Source organism: Copidosoma floridanum, unplaced genomic scaffold (genome assembly GCF_036245765.1).
Source record: "Copidosoma floridanum isolate Cflo_tuat_1 unplaced genomic scaffold, Cflo_Japanese_pri ptg000007l, whole genome shotgun sequence".
In the NCBI taxonomy this organism is placed as follows: Eukaryota; Metazoa; Arthropoda; class Insecta; order Hymenoptera; family Encyrtidae; genus Copidosoma; species Copidosoma floridanum.
The window spans coordinates 3,034,826-3,054,687 of record NW_028321884.1 but is presented as its reverse complement, the minus strand read 5'-3'; the positions used below and the strand labels follow the sequence as shown (position 1 = coordinate 3,054,687).

Sequence of the window (19,862 nt, the reverse complement as noted above, 5' to 3'; positions counted from 1 at the left end):
GTTACACTTTAATTAATTTGGCAGCATGATTTTTGTACAACACGTTACGTCAATGTTTCGCGGGTATCAATGATTCACATGCTATCAATGCACACCCGGAAAGTGCGTGAATGCGTACACACCCACGCACTAGTTTCTATATATGCATGGGTTGGTCGAAGCTTTTGCGGGAGAGATTGAAGCTTTGATCAATGACTGCACGCGAGTGTTTATTTTGCTAATGGACGCGGTACATCGAGTATAGGTACCGCATGCACGTACATTATACGTATAGACGCGGCGCGAGCAACGCTGGGCTGCGGCTGCTGTTTATCTGTCTCTCTCATCTCTATCCGAAAGGTCGGGACCTTGTACTTTCATTCTTGTTTGTAAATGCTACATGTGATCACAGCGTTAGACAGGGAAATGTTGGGTCCACGATTTTTTTGTTTTTGTTTTTGTTTTTTTTTTTTGTTACTTTAGAAAGCGAACGTTGCAAGGACTTTTTGGGATCCCGACAAGTCAACCAGTTACGAGTGGTGTTTTAAAACACAATGCATTTCGCAACGTCATCTACATTCGACTCAACTTTTTTTTTTGTTTAAATACAAAAATATGTTTACTCCGCCTCGATTGGTCGCCCGTACAAAATCAACTTCCCACCGATTCATGATAGTCAAACGTCGGGGGTACCTTTTGCACATTAAAGTAATTAAAATTCGCCGTCACCGTAGCCAATATACACAAGGCGTTAAAAAAAAAGGAAAAAAAATCATCATCCGCCTCGACGGTGGCTACACCGTTATTATCAAGATGTGTAGCAATCAGGGTGTAAATATACCAGGTGGGACAGCGAAGCAGCAGCATCCACGGAAAAATCGAACAGGGTCGGCGCGCTCAGACCTGGGAGCAGTCGACGACGATGTCCTGCAGCTTGGCGACCACCTGGTCGAAGGTCGGCCTCTCTCTCGGATCGTAGGACCAGCACTCGGTCTGTAGCTCCTGCATGGCAGTGGGTGCCGCCTTGTGGGCCGTCCAGCTGAGCGTCTGGCTCTTGATCTGGGCGAGGACCGCGTCGTCGTTGAGTTTCTTGAAGGGCAGCTCTCCCTGGTGAAAGATCTCCCAGACGAGGCACGCGTACGAGTAGACGTCGCTCTTGCTCGAGTACTCGTCCTCGAAGACCGCCTCCTTCGGCATCCACCTGAGCGGTATCACTTGGTTCTTGTGTCTCGTGTACTCCTGCTGGAACGGCTCCTTCGACATGCACGACAGCGACAGCTTGAGGTTGAGGTTGCTCGAGATCAGGCAATTACGCGCGGCCACGTCCTTATGCACCAGCCGATGGTCCGATATGTGCTTCAGTCCTCGAGCGGCCTGGACCATTTCAAGAGACATTGCATTTTTTTTTTTCCTCATACAACGTGACGTAACGTAACAAAGTAAAAAACGCATACCTGATTGGCCAGGGAAACAATCTGGGCGACGGTGAGCTGGGGCGCCCGCGGCTTTCCAGCCTCGGTGAGCTCCTTCGTGGACTTTGAGGCGAGCAAAAACTGCTTGAGGTCACCCCAGTCGGTGTACTCGATGACCATGTAGTCGGGCTCCTCGTCCCGGCACAGTCCGACCAGTCTCGTGATGTTCTCGTGATTGAGCTTGTACAGCAAGTCGAGGTGGCGCTTAAACTCTTGCAGGATGCTCTCGTCCTTGGTATTGTTCAGAGTCTTGACCATGACGATGATCTCCCTGCTGCCGGAGGAGCTCGACGACTCGTCGTCGTTGGCCGGCCGGTGTAAGAACTTGGTAGAGAAGATCTCGCCAAACTCGCCCCTGCCGAGCGGCTTGAGCTCCGCCAGTTGGGACCGGCTGATCGCTAGCTTGTCGTAGCTCGACTTTGAGCGCTTCGAGTGATTGCTGGCCTGGCTGTAGGCCGTGTCGGTACCGTCGCTCCTGTGCGACTCCCGGTTCTCACGCCTCTTGCCGCCGCTCGACGTGCTGTTGGCCTGCAGCTTGACGCCGCTCGTCTCGCGCAGCTCGCACTGTTCCTCCTGTACCTCACCGGTCTCGCCTTTTTCTGCCCAACGCAGGGATACAATTTTTTTGATCTGCGCTCGCTTAATCGAGCAAATAATGTATACACACACTTACCCTGTCCATCGACTTGTTCCTGCAGGTCTCGTTGCTTCCTCCGGCGCCTCCGGTAGCGGCAGTAGAGCATCAGCCCGATCACGAGCATCATGTACGCGGTGGCCACCCCGAGAGTTATTATCACCGTCTTGGTCATCATCGAGCCGTCGTCCGTTATGTCGAGCTCCATGTCCGAGCGGTATCCCTCCACAGCTGAGGAAAGAAATACAGAAAACGCGTTGTAACTTTGCCCTACACTTGTAATGAATTATTGATGATGGATGAGGGAGCCAACGAGGGGTACATATAATAGCATTTGAAACACAATGCAAAGAGGAAAGCCTGAACTCGTGGAGAAAAGGGGGGGGGGGACAGGCGATTCAAAAGCCCGACTCAATTTAGCGTGAAAATACACGGCAGAGGGGTACAATAACAACGTGTATTTACATCTGTATAAGGTGATGGGCGTTGAAACGTCACTTTGCATTTATTGGTATTACCTATATAATACCTGTGCAACCAGAAAGAAACAAACCAGTTGTATGTGTATATGTATACCTCTGACGGTGAGGTGCATCTCGGTGCGCTTGAAGCCACCGCTGTTCCCGGCCGTGCACCCGTACTTGCCCTCGTCGGTGAGGTAAACCTCCTTGATGAAGAGGCTGCCGTTGTCGACGAGCACGAATCTATCCCCGTTCAAGTTGTTCATGCGCGAGTCCTTGTCCCAGTGAATGGCGGGCTTGGGGTCCCCCTCGGCGGCGCAGTGCAGCATGACCGCCGAGCCCTCGTTCGCCGTCAAATTTTCCGGCCTCACGGTAAATTTGGGCGCAACTGCCGAAGCGTGCGAACAAGAGGATACAATCTCCGATACCTCTCTTGTTTTTTTTTTTTTTTGGGCATTTTTCATTAATATACTCACTGAACACGTCGATTTTGATGGTATGGTTGATTTGGCCCTGATTCGAGGACGCCACGCAAGTGTAGTAGCCCTTGTCGACCTCCTGCACGCCGTTGAAGTGCAGCGTGCCGTTGGCCTCGTGCACGTGTTTGGGAAAGTGATCGGTGCCGTTTTTGTGCCATTTGAAGCTCAATGGACTCGAACCCTGGGCCTTGCACGACACCTGCGAACACACAACACATTACACATACGTATTTAAATTTCCATGTGCAACGAAAAAAAAAAAAAAAAAAAAAAAAAAAAAAACACCTTGGTATTGGAGTTGAGCTCGAAGCGCTTGTCAACGGGCTTGGGGGTGAACTTGAGTGTCTCCCTGACGCTCAGATTGGCGGGCTGCGACCTCAGAGGCGGTTGTCCCCTGGTGATTACCTCGCACGCGTAATTCCCGGCGTCGCTGAGCTGGACGTTCTTGAATACGAGGGTGGCGTTGCCGGGCTGTTCGTGCAGCCTGTACCGCGCGGGTCCCCCGGCCCCGGTCTCCCTGAGGGGCTCGCCGTCCTTGAGCCACCTGGTCTGGCTGATAGGCGGCTCCATGCCTCTGTACGAGCAGCTCAGTTGCGCCGGCTGGTCCTCCATCGCGACCACCGAACGGGGCGGGCTCACGAGCTTGGCCGGGTCTGTATATATGTAACACACGCACGGAGACGCTATAATTATTCAACCCTCCGGCAAATGGACACACACACACTCTCTGTATGCATGTGCATACGGGAGGGAGTTTATTTACCCGCGTTGCGATTGAAATGCGAGGGAATATATACGTAGTATGGCCGTGGGGGTGGGCGATGGAATTTTTAAGGCCCCTGGACGAGCGTTTGCGCGTATGTTGTGTGTACCCACTTGTATTACATGTGCGCGATCGCGTGTGGCGAGTTTGTAATACGGAGTGGCTGTTTACCGTGCAGAGGTCGCGGGGAAAAAAAAAAAAAATTGTTGTATACCTGGAGAGTCGTCCGGCTTTGGAATATAACGCGTGTGCTCCCCTATCGTTTGTACATATACATGCACGTACGCGAGCGGGCAAATAAATACGCGAATGTTGCGAATGCCACTGGATGAGGTGGAGGGAGGATACGAGGTTGTGCACCTGTACTACTATATAGTCGCGTTTTGTGAATTCCTCTTTGCAAGGGGGAAAATGAAATGAAAACTGGTTGGACAACGGCTCGAACAAACAAATAAAATACACGCGTGATTGCAACTTGGAGCGTACGTGTATTTTTTTACGCGCACGTTTGGCAATCGAAATAGTTCACTTAGTTTACAAATATATATATAACTATGCTGTTTTCGAAACAATTTTCACACGGTTATCAATTGACGAAATCTCTGAGAACATCTACAATTTGTTTGTTTCGACATTATTAGTGATGATGATAAATATGGTATAGCTATACACATGACTCAACTGTATAAAAATCTCTTAATGTTTAATAAAGGGGGTGCGGGGGGTGGTAAGAAAAATATTATATTCAGCTAGTACTATTTCAAAAGCGTAACCGTACAATTGTAAAATATATTGCAAGAAATGAGAAGAATCAGGGGTATGAACGTATCGTGAACACGAAAAAAAAATTTGGGACTCCTATATGGTCGTTGCATGATTGTTACAAACCAAACGAAGATGAAAAATTGAATGACACGTATACTCACACGAGACGACGACCTGCACCGCCATGCGCGTCGTTCCCGCCAAGTTCTCCGCGACGCAAGTGTAGTTGCCCTGATCCGCCGGCCGGCGCGCCTTCGCCACGATCAGCGTGCCATCCTGCACGCGCACCGGCCCGGCGTCGCTGATTATACGCCCCTGGGGATCCCTCCAGTACAACTTTGGTGGCGGCAGTCCCGCCGGGGCGAGGCAGCTCACCTGCAACTCCTGGTTCTCGCCCACCACCGCCACCTGGTCCGGCAACGCCGGCTCGAAAGACGCCACGGACAGGTTCTTTATGTCTTTTAGGACGCATGGGTGCAACTTTTAGCGATGGAGACGCGAGCTTTGAAACCTATACATGTATAAAGGGGCAAAAGAAAACTCACAAGCGATCTGCAGCTCGGCGGCGTAGCTCTGGACGGTGTCGCCCTTGATGCCGTGGCACGAGTAGAAGCCCCGGTCCCGGTCCTCGGGCTGTACGACGAGGAGGGTGCCGTTGTCGAGTATGGTCCTCTCGTCGTCCGACTCGAGGGGGCCCCTGTCCTCGTGGAACCACTGGATGGCGTCGGCGTTGTCGTAGGCGCAGCCAAAGCTGGCCGTCTCGCCCCGGCGGACTATCGTTTTTTGCGGCACCACCCGGATGGTCGCCGTCTCGTTGCTCGGCACCACCAGGGGAAAACTATGGGCCATAGGGGACGCCCCCGCCGCGTTGCGCCCCATGCACCGGTACACCCCGTTGTCCTCCGGACTGGCCTCGTTTATCACCAGCTGGTGGTGCTTCAGCTTCACCCTGTCGCTCGGCACTATCCTCTTGGTGTTCCTGCGACCCGTCCAATTTACACTAAATTCCCATTGGGTTCTCCCAAACGTGACTGCCGAACCACTTACCTGAACCACTCGTACTTGAGCTCACCGGAGCCGTCGACCTGACACCTCAGCTCGACCTTGCCCCCCGGCTGGATCAGCGGGGTTGGTTTGGGCTGCTGCAGCTGCACGCTCGCCTCGCTGATCCCTGCAATTGAACGGCTATGTATAATCACATGCGCCCGAGTTATGCAGGTATAAGTATAGCCCAAGGATGGATGCGAAAGGAGAAAAAAGAAGAGAGGAGTTGTCGGGGATGTCTTTTTCAATTTCTCCGCTGTCTGGCTCGACTTGACGACGCACGCCCGCATTCCTATACGAAATGTTACGCGGAGGCTCGTAAAAGCGCGTAAATAATTTACATTTATATTGAAACGCGCGCGCTCGATTTCCTCGTATTTGACTTGTGCGCTCCTCTCACGCTTTTACGATTCAATCATTCGAGAAATTTTTTTTTTTTCTTCTTCAATGTAACCGGAAACGTGGGACCGTTTGATCGCTCCAAGGGGGGTATATATACCCTATACCTTAGGTGTCGATGAGCACGATTATCGAGTAAAAAGAGCAACCTCCCCACACGTGCAGGAGAGAGAAAAATTCGAGTTCAATGCTTTACGGCCACGGGATCCAGAGAGATGCTCGTACGCGAGTACCATATACAGTTGGGGGAGGAGACACGTCACGTGTTACAGACGCAGAAAGGCCCCTCGAGCGATAGGCATCGCTTCCTTTTAATAACTCCACGAAAATTGAACGACCGCGGTACCCACGAGCGGATGCTGGGGAGCAAGATAAGATAGAGAGAAAAAAAAAGGGGCGATCGAAGGTATAACATATCGGTATACATCTCCGCCCGCCCCTTTGGCAGGGCAATCAAGTGCATCTCGGATTTGTACGGTTCAGAGATTACCAAAAGAAGAGTAAGTATTATCTCGTGTTTTATTGCAAGTGCCTACGCGCGTGCGTGTCCCCAAAGGGCATGTATCGGCTTTTCGACGCTTTCCATCCTCGGTCTCAGACACCGCACAATAACCCATCGTTGCGACAGCGCATCCATACAAAATTACCCGAGAGAGAGAGGAAGGGTAGAATAATGCGCCCCGGCTAATTAAACTTCTCGTGGATGGTAATATGAGCACCCGCGAGCGATAGATCGCGCGCGAGAGTGTATATGTACCACATATACATATACATGTATATAATATATGCATACTAACAAAAGTCGAAACTACTCAGGAGAGAGTCATACAATGCGTGCGTGAGCGAGAGATACAGAGTTAAAAAAAAAAAAAAAAAAAAAAAAAAAAAACCATTTGAGATGATAATATAATGCGTAAGTGTATATACGTATCTTTTTATTTTTTAAACTCGACCTCGGGGGATTCCCCCCCCCCTCTCTTCCTGCTTGATTATTATTCGACTGTTTTGTTTTATCTCGCGAGGCATGAGACTCTCGGGCTCGATCCAAATGAACGGACCAATTGTGCCCTCCTTCATTCTCGCAGCTACGTTAATTAATGGCTTGTCATCATTTCGTATACCTATACCACCGTGATTGTCGCCTTTTGTGTTTCTATACTGTTTAACGTTCTTAATTCGTTTGATTTTCAATTTAATTAAAACCTGTATGATAATGACAGTACAAACGTAAGTTTCTCATATAGGTATGATACGCATGAGTACACGCTTCGTTGGATCAACCAGAGACAACCACCCAGTATAGACAACAAATAGTCGTGGACGAAAAAAAAAAAAAGAAATAAATAAAATAAAAGATGAGCCACAAAAAATGGGAGGGGGGCCTTTGTATATGTACAAGTGACAAAAAAAAAAAAAAAAAAAAAGATGCCATCGCATCCAAACGCAGTAGGCATATACCTAACTCCGGTGCTCGGGTGTCTTTGTGCATAACATATATGCAACGTACAAGGCAAGATTTTTGCGTCCGCGAAAGGGGGACGAGAGGTGTATAGCTGGACCACTTTGTTTGTGCACGCGTTAAAAGACGGAGATCTCATGTATGTATATATTTATACTTATTTGTGTGTACATACACCCACCCCCTCGCTCTGCGTAGGGTAGGGTATTGTACACACATATATATATATATATACACATGCAACAAGGCATATGTATCAGGTACACCTCGGATAAGTAGAGCACACACACGCCCCGTGCATCGTTGTACAACTGCGGTGGTGTTATATATAGGTATACGTGGCAGAGAGAGGGCTGGGGAGGGCGCGAATATAAAGTGGCACGTAGGGCTTAAGTAAGAGAGGTCCACTGGCAAAAGGAAGCGCGATCGCACATATACAGAAGCTCTCTCTCGAGCGAGTAAAAAGCTTCGCGGGCGCTTAAAGATCAAAGGAAGTGCCGCCGCCGGTACAACATGTACAGTGGCACTGCACTGACTGCAAACAGCCCGTCGTAACGTTTACACGGGCGCACGCACCCACACATACGCACTGGTAAACACATCGCACTTGTCATACATGCACGTATATATATATATACACATATATTGTGTGTCGCCGTCATTGTTCTTATTATTATTCATACCTCGTCATCATCTTCTTTCGTACACACCGTACCCCTGGTGATGCCTCCTACATGTGTCACACTCTTATGCTTTATTTCCCTCGTCGCGTTAGCCCGGCCATTTTCGCGCGTTTTTGCACGCATTATCATCCCACCCCCCCGCCCCCTGCTACTCCAATCCATTATACTCGGGTATTTTCACCCGTTGCTGCGGAGGGAGCAGATGAGCGAACCTCAAACGTATTATATACATTAAAGGGTCGTCATTGATGCGGACTCGCGCCTTTTTCCAATCCTCAAATAACCCCCTTGACTACCCCCCCCCCCTCCAAACTCTTCTAACCATATCCCATCCGCCACCCTGTGACTGTATGTATGTGTGTATACCCTTAAACGACATAATAAAGCGAGAAAGTCATCCACCCCCCACCCCACCACCGCCGCAGTGTAGAGTTACCGAGTCGTTCGTTTGTTGGGCTGTATCAAAGGGATATGGGCACCCGTTGCCCCCCCCTCCCCTCGATAAACCAACCCCCTCTCCTCTTATCAAACGTCTCATGGTGCCTCGGATATACTTATAAATCAATCAACGAAATCTCTTTTTTTTTTTTTTCCTTTCGACTAAAGACCCGAGGCGCTCGTAGGGGTGGTGGGGCGAATCTGAGCCAGTCATGCTCAAGGTCGCTCCGATACATGTACTTTTTTTTTTTTTTTTTTTTTTTTTTCTGCTCTCTCTATATCTGCTCAAACACTCGCCGATTGGTAGTGACGAATCGCTGACGAGTCGGAATAATGGGTCTCCCCCCCCCTAACCGTCGACTACGACTACGACAAAGGGGGTGGGTGGGGGCTGCTCTCTGTGTGTATCACGGTAATCTTGACGTTTCCATCAGCACCCCCTTGCGTAACTCAATTTATCGCTCCGTGTGTGTATATATATATATATATACCTACTCTGATTCGGGCGAGTGGGCGCAGTGTGCGGCCAGCCGATGAGAACTCGTAAGTTTATATAGCTCCCTCCCCCCCCCCCAACCGCTCCTTAATGGCTCTGATTTTTTCGATGCCTCTGTTGTACATACAACTTCCTCCCTCCTACCCTCCCGCGCTCTTTTGGGAGGGAAGAATCAAAAGACACCACGTGCACCTACACACACACACACACATATATGTGTAAGTGGGGGTGGGGGGGTTGTGTCTCCTTTCATTTTCTCGCGAGTGCACCCCGGTACTTATTGTACACACACACACACACACACACAGAGAGCGTTGCCATGGGAATATTATATATCCATGGAAGGGCTGCTGCTACCGTTGGACCCGGTATTCGAGAGAAAGGGGGGCCGCGCTGAGAAAGGTCGATGCAAACGCACCATAAACTTTTATGACTCTACGGCCATCACGTATACATGTATACACAGCTGGGATGATAATAACGCTCTCTCTCTCTCTTCTTACCCCTGCGGGGCCCGCCCGATCCGCTACGGTGTGTACGTATATATATGTATATACTTTCTCCGTTATCGCGACTCCAAGAAAAAGGAGGACCATAACCAGGGAAGGCAGTATTATGTTCATCTCCCTCTCTCTCTGTCCCTGTCCTAAACGCGCTTCTGGTTGCGTGTGTATACGTATGGGTGGGGGGGGGGGGGTTGGGGGCGTAAAGAGGAAATAAGTATAAAAAGAAACGAGCTCGGGGAAAAATAAGAGGAAAAATGTATACGCATAAAAAAGAAAGGAAAGGAGGAAGAAAAGAGAAAAAAAAACACATACGCAGCACGTATAAAGCGTGTGCGTCGTAAATATAATCGTGCGTGGACGAGGAAATCTCGACGAGAGGGAGGAGGGAAAGCAGTAGGAATAAAAGTAGAGAGAGAGAGAGTAAAGTAACGAGACCGTTGATCAAGTATAAGATCGTAAGCGCGCCGTTGATGCCGGTTCGCCGATGCAGCAGTCACTCGCGTCTCTGACCCTCTGCGTGTACTTATACTCCTGATGCTTTTTCCCCGCTCACATATACATTTATACACATAAATATAAACGTAGTTATACGTATATACATAAACACAATAACGAACGCGCGGCACGACGTCGTAAAAAAGGGGGCTAATACCGCGCACGGCTCTGCATATACAGTGATACATGTATATACACCATAGCACGCACGCACACGTGTTTATAAAATACGTATATAACGAAAGGAGCATGTATATAAGACCCAGGGGTGGTGCAGGGGCTGATGCACCGCACGCCTGCATGGATTTCAACTCCCTCTCATCTGCGGCCCGTAAGTACCTATACGTGTATATATATGGGTACACACTCCGCGTGCAGTTCGGTTGGACGCGCACTGCCGAGAGCCGAGTTGAATTTTATTTTATTTTTTCTTCTTGTTTTCGCCACGTCCGTGACATTATGTACATAAATATACGTAACAATAAACGTACCTTATACTTGCAGTAGCTCTCGGTTTATGTTTCTTTTTTATTTTCACTTTAATTTCTCCCGTAATAATCAAAATCCCGGAAAAAAAAAAGAGTCCAACTCAACGCACCCACCCTCTCCATGGCACATATGCGTTAAAGCACAACACAATGCTGTGCAATTTATACTGAATTATTATTATTATTATTATTATTACACAAGGGGGAGAAGAAGAGAGTGAAAGAAAGAAAGAAAGGAAGGTTTTAACTCAAAAACTGTATATATGGCTCTCCCGTGGTGTTGGTAATAGCCGGTACTTATGCACATTAATACGTTATATTTTTATCACATGCGGCACACAATAGTACACAATGCAGCGCGTACGACCAATGCGAGGGATCGCGTTGCTACTATTGTTATTGTTATTATAATTTTTGCCCGAATGAAATATGGAGAACTGCATCAGCATAGCATTAAACGTGTATACGTGTAAGTGGTATAACGTGGTATATAGCTATATAAAGCGCGAAGGGGAGTCTTGCATATTGCGCTCCTCCACGTGACGTTTTACGTATCGGTTTACGGTTGAATGTGCAATAGACATCACCATTGGCTGTATATTATATGGTTGACTGCTCGTCTTTTTCAGCAGCAGCGACGTATATACCTACGTATATATTACATTTAAAGAAAAGGCACGATTTCTCATCCCTGTAAGTATATATGTATATCTTGTGTGTAACATGTGTGCAAGTACACCCTATACGAACGAGGAAAGAAGCATCACTGTAATAATCATCACTCCGACTGCTGCACCCTTACGTCGCGGCCAATGTCGAATTTTCAACTTCCTTTCCTTCCTTTACACCCTCTCTTGCTTGAATTTTGTGCAGCCCCGCAGTCACCGCTGCACTCAACGGCGCCCACCCCGTCTGCAGTGCATTGCAGCCACCTCCCCCTTTCCCACCAACCCACCGCGTACTCATCTTTCTTTCTTTCTTTTACATGTTGTAAGTATACGCACACATATACACCACGCAAGCAAGAAAGCATATAGCTTATGTATATTTATACGCTCAGACAAAAGGGGGGGTGGGAGAAGAAAAAAACATGCATCCCACGAATAACAAGGTATGTATACACACCAACTCGCATCAGATGAAAATCTGTCCGTGCAGGTTTTTCGAATGAAATAAGTACACGCCGAGCCGTGGTATATCACTCCCGTGCGCAAACAAGTCAGAGTTTTCAGCTCGCTTCTCCCTGCTTTCCCTCTAAGCCAACTTACCGCGACCGCCATTCGAGCTTTTATACAAAAAAAAAAAAACAAGGAAAAAAAAAAAAAACCTCCTCGCTCTCCCAACTTTTTTATAACAAGCTTAATTAGCAGAGAGCTGCCACCGCGCACCAGCTCTCATCCGCGTACAGTTGCTCTCTCTCTCTCTCTCCATGTGTCTGGTGTATATATAATAGAGTTGGATGCTGCACGCGCCAACTTTTCCAGGCTTATCGAGGACGGGGGTATACTTTTAATGACGTGAATTTTTTCCTTTTTTTCTTCATTTGTTTATTTTTTAATAAGCTACGGCTTGGGAAGTTTTTCACGGGGAAGGACGACGGGAGGAAAAAAGATTTTCGTCCGCGTCAGCCAACGCTTGCGGGGGAGGAGCCGTGCACGATGTATATTATATATACTGGAGCGCGCGAAACGAACGTATATATCTACATAGTGGCTATTTCGGCGTCGCAGTGTGTGTGTGTGTGTGTATACATGGACGACGCACACACAAAGGTACTGTGTATATACATACACGTTGTATATATTTGATGAAAAAGTTATGCGTCAGCAGCGGGAAATCGGAAGCAGCCGAGCGAGGGTTGTACTTAATTTGAGGAAATATAATGCGGGGGTTGTCGAGTAATTTTAGGTCGGTGCCGTGCGTTTAGAACATACTCTTGATTGAATTTTGTTGGTTTTCCACCTCTTTCGGGAAGTTCTTTTCTTTTAATCACGCTGTGCACACTGACCTGTATAAATATATGTTTAAAAAAAAAAAAAAAAAAAAAAAAAAAGAAAATAGAGAAGAAAAGTAAAACTCTTCCCGAAAAGCTCGTTCATTGATTGTATACACGCCAAGGGAAACTCTCCCCGATGTTTTCTGACTCACTGATCCGATTGAATGTACAGGATATATATATTATATACCCGAGGAGCACAGAAGCCGAAGTAACGCCGGCACAACCGATCATCCCGATTACGCTTGTTATCCTCAACTTGCGTTACCTCAACCAAACAGGATTTACTTTGCTTTTCTCATTACCCCACCAATTTTTATAAGACTTGCACTTTGTTTTGTTTCGTTTATCGATTACGATATCCGTAAACAAGAAACATTTTTCACCTCCTCTGCATATATACATAGTAGGAAACAAAATTTTGTTTTTTTCATCATTAAAACAAATTAACTTTGTCCGAGAGGCGCACAAACTCCGGAATAACACGGCGATAATGAGAATGTCAAAAGTCACTCTTCTCATGAATTTTTGGCTCTCCTACAAAGCCAAGGAATTCAAAGTAAGGTGCTCCGATAAAACATTCATAAGCCGCTCCGTCAGAAATATACAGGGAGACGAGAGTCGAATGAAATTCTTGCTTGATTAAAGCAAGACATCCACGTAATATTGAAATATACAAAAAAAAGAAAAAAACTACAACGTTTCAAGGTCCAAATACTTGCAGGCGCGATCGCGGTGATTCGCAGGCAGAGAGTAAAAAAAAAAAAAAAAAAAAAAAAAAAAGGAAGAGCGGGAGAAAATCCAACGCGCCCCGCTCCAGACTTTCATCAGGGCAGCCGAACCCCTCTCTTGTGTCCCATCAGTGCGCCGTAATACGCAGTCACGCGCGAGCTGCGAAATTTCCATCGATGGATGTAATCCCTTCGTTCGCCCTGACTGTGGGGGAAAAGCTTGCAATAATTGATTAAAAAAAAAAAAAAAAAATTGTTTCTTAAAAGTAAAGCCACAGCGAGCATACATTACACGCGAAGGGTATAGGCGTGAAAAATGATTGAGTTGAAGGAGGACGAAAGCGAAAAAAAATAACGCGCGCGAGCGAGTTTATTGCAATTACGCGGAGTATATATATACTTTCGGGGTGGAAAGTATATACACTTGTACTATATATGTATATAAATGCACGTAGGGTGAAAAAGGGGGTGTACACTCGAACGAGAGGCTCGGCTCGCGATAATAATTACGACGCGATCCTAAACATATAATGACGCAGAGAGGACTCGCTTGATGTGAATTTCCCTAACGAACCTTACGCTCGTACATAACTGCATGTATATACACGTGTATGTATAAGTTTCCAGTTTCGTGTCTCCTTGTATACCTACATATATGCAGGAGTACGCGTATAATGTGTATATACACGTGTTTGCACGGACTCGCACGAATAATTAATCGGTGCGCTTAATTAAAGGACCGAGTACTGCACACGCCGAAGCACACACAGAGAGGGTGTGAAAACATAATATTATGGGTGATTTCGGTAATGACCGAGCTCTGCCATTGGATTGAATTATTTTCTTTTTTTTTTTTTCTCCATCCAGTTTTAATTACACATGTATACACGTGCACGAACGTGAAAATATTTTAATCACCCCCCCCCCTCCAAACGGATATTTGTTTTATATGCAATTTAGCCATCATCCTTATATGTAAAAAAAAAAAAAAAAAAAAAAAAAAAAAAAAAAGGAGCGTCAACTCACACTGCACGTCTATCTTGGCGGGTGAGCTCTCGATGACGTCGTCGCCGGCGTCCTCGTCCTCGGCGGGCCTCGTGGCCACGCAGACAAAGTTACCACTGTCGAGTAGCCGATCGACCCTCGTGATGACGAGGTCGCCCTCGGGAACCACGTGCCTCCGGGGACTCGGGGCGAGGGTCTGCTTCTCGGGCTCCATTTTCCAGGCGTAGGTGACAAGGCCCCGCGGCTCGGCTTTGCAGCGCAACGTCACCGGCAGGCCCTCCACCACCGTGTGATCGCTCGGGCTCACCGTGAAGTACAGCCTGCCCGGCTGCTGCAGCTCGGCTTGCTCGCGACGCCGGTGCGAGCTCGCCGTTTGACAGCAACCTTAAAACAACAAAAAGAAAAAACTATCTCATACAATGGAATACAAAATGTACAGGCGCTCTTTCCTTTTCATTTGGCAAAGTGCGCCATGTAACCTGCAGCCAAATAGTTGTCGAGGGGGCGTCGATGTGTGGGTGTATGGTATATACATATACGTATACAAAAGTGTCCATTGTCGGGGATGTGCGCATGAAAAAAAAACAAGGAGGACTTGAAATGACGAAAGCTCGGATGGATTTCCCCGAGGCGCAGGGCTGGGAAAACAAGAGGTTTCGGAAGCCATGGGGGACACGGATACACAAGCATGTACGTATACAGAAAGCAACAGCACGCGTGTGTACATATACACAATACATTTATATCGCAGCTTCCCGACGACTTCGTTAGAGAGAGGATAGCGTCAAGCGATAAACATTTCCTGCGCGGGGGTGGAGAACATAAGAGATAGAGATAACGACGGATGGGAAGGGGGAGGGGGGTGGAGGAGCTTCCATGTACACAATGAGTTGCGTATGGCAGACGTAACGCGGGCGGTACTCCAATATGCAGAGGAGCGCGGTCCTGTGGGGATTAACCTCGTTTCTTGATTTTTTTTTTTTTTCTTTCTTTCTTTCCTCCTCGGCATACGTATAGCTTCGCGTAAAAATCTCTTTTCCTCTCGTTTCCAAGAGGACAAAGGGGCAACTCGAAGCAAGCGAGCAACAGCCACCCGTTGGCGAGCGTTCCATTATTTTCCGCGCACTTGCACACGCACGCGTGTATACATCTACATGCTGGCTCGCTGGAAACGAGAGAATCGACACGGGTGGCTATACGCGCCTGGATGAGTGTAGGGTTAAAACAAAAAACAAGGGGGCTGGCTTTCTCTCTAAACAACCCCCTCCCACAATAACCCAAGACCTGGCGTTCACCGTCTCTATATGTGTCTTTACAACTTAAATTTGGGCGCGAGGGAGCGGAAGTGTATTGGTAAGCTTTTTTTTTTTTTTTCTTTTTTTTTATTCATTAGGAGCTTCTACGAGGTCTAAATGCTTTCTGAACCCTATATACTTAATCCAAGAATCTCTGTAGTGTGTATTTAAGCAGTCAAATTAACTTATATGCAACTGGCTGTATGAGTATTACTCAAGTCGAACAACATTACCTATAGTGGAGAGGAAAAAAAAAAAAAGAAAAAAACATTGCAGACAAGCTATATATACGGCACATGTGAAGTATCCTGTCGCAAATTTAACGTGATTCACCGAAAATTGTTCGTGAAATCGAGAATCATGGCTAAAAAATATATATTTTCTCCACTTCATCGGAAACCTCACATATATATATAGAGGACATATGATAAAAAATAAAATAGCTATAGGGTAGCTCAGTGGTTACACAGCCCGAGTGAATACCATAATTATATTTATACAAAAGTCTGGGAAAATTAGCCCAAGGGTTTCCGATTCCCAGCATGTTATAAAAATACCCGTGCGTTGAAGGACAAAGTCGGCAATTTACGCGCGTGTGTATATTCCCTTGCAGGAGAGAATCTCTACCGAGGATCAGTAAGTAAGGTATAAGGATTGTAAATGTCAAGGAGCACTTGTCTGAAGGACATACATCCACACGTATGCATTATGTTGTATGTATACAATGGAAGCACCTACAATATTCGGCTCGAGCTATCATTACAGAATAAATATACATGAATAAGAAGAAGAAGAGCTGTTGTAGGGGGAACTGGAAAAAAAACCACTCCTATCTCTCTCTCGAGAGCGTTGAAAGAGGGATTTAGGTGATGTATGATGATTACTGCGGGGGTCCTTGAATTTGCATCATCGACTGATTGGTGCATGGGTAATACTATATATATACATATATAGGTACTGTGAAATACATTGTATAGGTAATGGCACTGACAATTAAACGCAGAAGCTCCGACGTTTATCAAAATCAATGCGAGGAGGGTGAAATAGTGCACCTACATACGGGTAATAGGCAAAAACGTTCTAACTTAGAAAGAAAAGAAAAGGGAGGACTATTTGGCTTTGAGGTGTTGAAGTAAATACGAGTGATTAATTTGTTTCGAGGATGCCGATGCAGTCTATTGATGGTACGATAAATCCTAGTTCCACCCCCTGTATGTATTTCCCCCAAAGATACAAATCAACCCCTTGTGATTTTTTTCCCCTTTATCTTACCGAACGATGAATATTTACACTTGTACACGGGCAGGTGAATGAAAAATGAGCGAGTGTAGATAAATGGATCCATATGATGAGGTATTTCATTTTTGCGCAAAAAACCATGGCAAGCAACTCGATATCTTCCCGCTATCTCTTTCTCGTTGAATCCTCGTGAGACAAAAAAAAAAATCCGCTGCTATCCCCATATCGGCATCCTCGCCTCCTCCGTATTTTCTTCGGTCTGCACTTTCATATAACCGTGCTCCTTTCACGCGAAAAAGAGAGAGAGTGAAGGTAATCCTCCCCATTGCCGCCTCCGCGCCAACCCTTTTTTCTTTCCTCCTTCTTTTTTTTTTTTTTTTTTCGTTCCCTCGCCAGGCTGGAAGTCGGTATTACGCCTTTACGCGTACCTCAAACTCTCGGCTGGCGCTGCAAAGTCTGCGGGAAACCGGCCTTTTTCTCTTTCACCCTGTGTATAATATACATATAACATCTCATCCTCATAGTACCTTCGACTTCTGCGGGAGCTGCAAGATCGAGATATCTAATTTTCAGTTCTGCCAAAAGTAGCCATCCCTCTACAGTTATTGAGGGTAGTAGAAAGAGCTGGTGCGGATTTATATTCGAAAACATCTCTGTGTCTAATAACTCTGTTCCCAGAGAGATCACTGTGTGCGTATCGTGTGTAATTGTAAAAATTTTACTCGGCTCTCTCGGAAAAATAAAAAAAGGCAATTCCTTAGACCTTAAGAAATATTCTAACGTGTGCAGGTGTGCAGAAATACCTACTGTGTGAAAAGACGCGACGTATACCACGTAGGTGCGTGCAGTGAAACGTATAAGGTTGAGTAGGAAGTTATTTGCCCGGTTTCTTTACCCTTTCATTCTCGTCTACACGCTTCCGGAGGTTTTGCTTGCACGTAAATACACATGTACCAACCAACCAACCAACCACCATACATACGCGTATACACACATAATATATATATACGTGTACGGCAACGCATACATACCTACACACGGGGGATGGGGATATTGGGGATCGAGCGCGCGAGAGCTGTGTGCGCGAGGTAACTTTATATCTTTACTTACTATATAGGTTCTCCTTCTTGCCGAGTAGGGTATATGTATAATACCTATTGCTATACAAAATGCAGCTGGAATATACACACTATACGTAGGTATATATTACATGCACGAATATTATAACCACAGCTCCCCATATACCTATGTGCATGCATGGGATGCGTGTACATGCGATAATAGTAGTTGTGCTGTAACATGTTTTACGGCTGCATGCATGAGAGAAGCAGAGAGTGCGGATGAGCTGTATATAGGGAGACCGAAAGACGGATAGACAGGCAGAGAACGAAAGAGCGCGTCATCCTGCGAGAAGGAGGAGAGCACATTTATACCGAGAGCGCCTATTCTATTGTACATATACATATATTATGTTGTGGGTACTTTTTTTAAATTAGCTGGAATAATTAGCAGGATATTTTTTTACTTTACTTATTCTCTCTCTTTTGTCCATCTATATGATTTGTGTACGCGTGATTTAAATAAAACAAGAAACAACGAGGGTGCGTATTTATGTACTCACAGCTGAGGAGTAAGAAGAATCCGAGTGCAGGTAGGACGAGGCGCCCGCCGAAGGAGTGATCGTCCCGACGGCTCGCCATCCTGATTCTCATCTGATCAGCCGGCACTTTACTTTTTCTCAACTTTTTTTTTCACACGAGTACAAGTATATATATATATATATATATTTTTTTTATCCACTACCGCTGTGCGTGTTGGCTCGTAATGCCTTCTTCTGATGCATGGGTCTATATGTCTTTCTCTCTGCCGGCGTCTCTTTATTTCGATCTCTCGTTGCATATACACCGGAAACTATGTACCACAGCAGTTTGTTGATTTATTCGGTAAGAACATAAAAAAAGCAAGATAAAACACTTGCCCCCCCCCCCCTTGGGCTACAAAAAGTTAAACGCCAAAATTTTTGAAAGAGCAGAGGCTTGACAACTTGCGTGGAGGGGAAAATAAAAAAGAAACCCTGCACGCACAATGCAAGATGTGTCGATTAGAACAAAAACAACAGACCGGTGCTCCGCTGTGATATCGGACGCAGACTCCGAAAGATGCGTGTACAATGTGCACAGGAGATTTTGGAGCAACAACGGCTGCTCGCTCGGCTATGCGTGTACACACACTGTACACACAACACTCGGGGGAGAAGAAGCCACCGCGGGTCTCTGCTCTCCCTCGCGGCTTCTCTCTCTCTCTCTCTCTCCGTGCCGCCGTTTAGCTTCGCTCCGTACTTTACTCCACTCTCTCTTCCTACCGGAAACAGCGCCGGCGCGTATATTTCTCCCTCGGGACCCCCGAGAAAAACACGTTTGAATACTTTGAATATACACGCGCGCAAGCCGCGACATATTTGAAAAAAGCCGACGCGCGCGCTTCGATAACACGCATATCTTTTGTTGGCATTCCCGGCAAAGCTCTGCTGGTAAAGCAGTTTAGGATTCACTCGATTTACCGGCGAGCGTCAAAGGAGTGCGTCGCGTTACCGACAGCCGGCTTCGCAAGGGGGGTAAATTTTAGACACGACCGCTAGATCTGCCAGAGTCGTTGGAAATCCCGATCGCCGAGGTTGTTGGCGGAGGACACCAACCGCGCGAGAGGAGATTGGAAGGAGGAGGAGTTGACCTGAAAGCTCGTGTCCGCGAGAATTGATATATACCCGTTTATATGGAAAGAGGCGAAAAAACACACGCGATATAAAACGAGCCGAGAGCCTGACGGACGACGACGACGCACACACTGTGGAGGCTGAAAGGAGACGGTGAGTAGAAGGAGGCGGTGCGGAGGGAAAAAAAAAAATCTCGGAATATTTTTAGCATCCTCCAAATCTTAATCACGTCACACCTCGGTGAGAGAGGGCTATCTCTCGTTCTCTCTGCGTGGCCCCGGAGTGCGTGGAACACGGTAGCGGCATAACATTATCGCCCGCC

The 19,862-nt window shown here is 46.8% G+C and overlaps 1 protein-coding gene across 1 annotated transcript; it reads right to left on the bottom strand.

The window, feature by feature from the left end:
• Positions 1 to 259: 259 nt before the first annotated feature.
• Positions 260 to 18,527, bottom strand: LOC106636387 (inactive tyrosine-protein kinase 7). The gene is made up of 11 exons (XM_014348778.2): positions 18,449 to 18,527; positions 14,315 to 14,677; positions 5,601 to 5,724; positions 5,099 to 5,532; positions 4,715 to 5,011; positions 3,311 to 3,678; positions 3,023 to 3,224; positions 2,662 to 2,934; positions 2,125 to 2,316; positions 1,434 to 2,050; positions 260 to 1,353 (listed from the first exon to the last, which is right to left on the bottom strand). The coding sequence occupies exons 1-11, from the start codon at positions 18,525 to 18,527 to the stop codon at positions 877 to 879; spliced, it is 3,426 nt and encodes a 1,141-aa protein (XP_014204264.2). The 3' UTR covers positions 260 to 876.
• Between the last annotated feature and the right edge of the window lie 1,335 nt (positions 18,528 to 19,862).

Bases quoted from the DNA above. Each gene is read 5' to 3' on its own strand.
- LOC106636387 (XM_014348778.2), bottom strand. From the start codon at position 18,527: ATGGCGAGCCGTCGGGACGATCACTCCTTCGGCGGGCGCCTCGTCCTA. The intron at 5,012-5,098 runs GTGAGTTTTCTT...GCGTCCTAAAAG, and splicing joins CGCCGAGCTGCAGATCGCTT to ACATAAAGAACCTGTCCGTG. The intron at 1,354-1,433 runs GTATGCGTTTTT...GAAATGGTCCAG, and splicing joins TTGTTTCCCTGGCCAATCAG to GCCGCTCGAGGACTGAAGCA.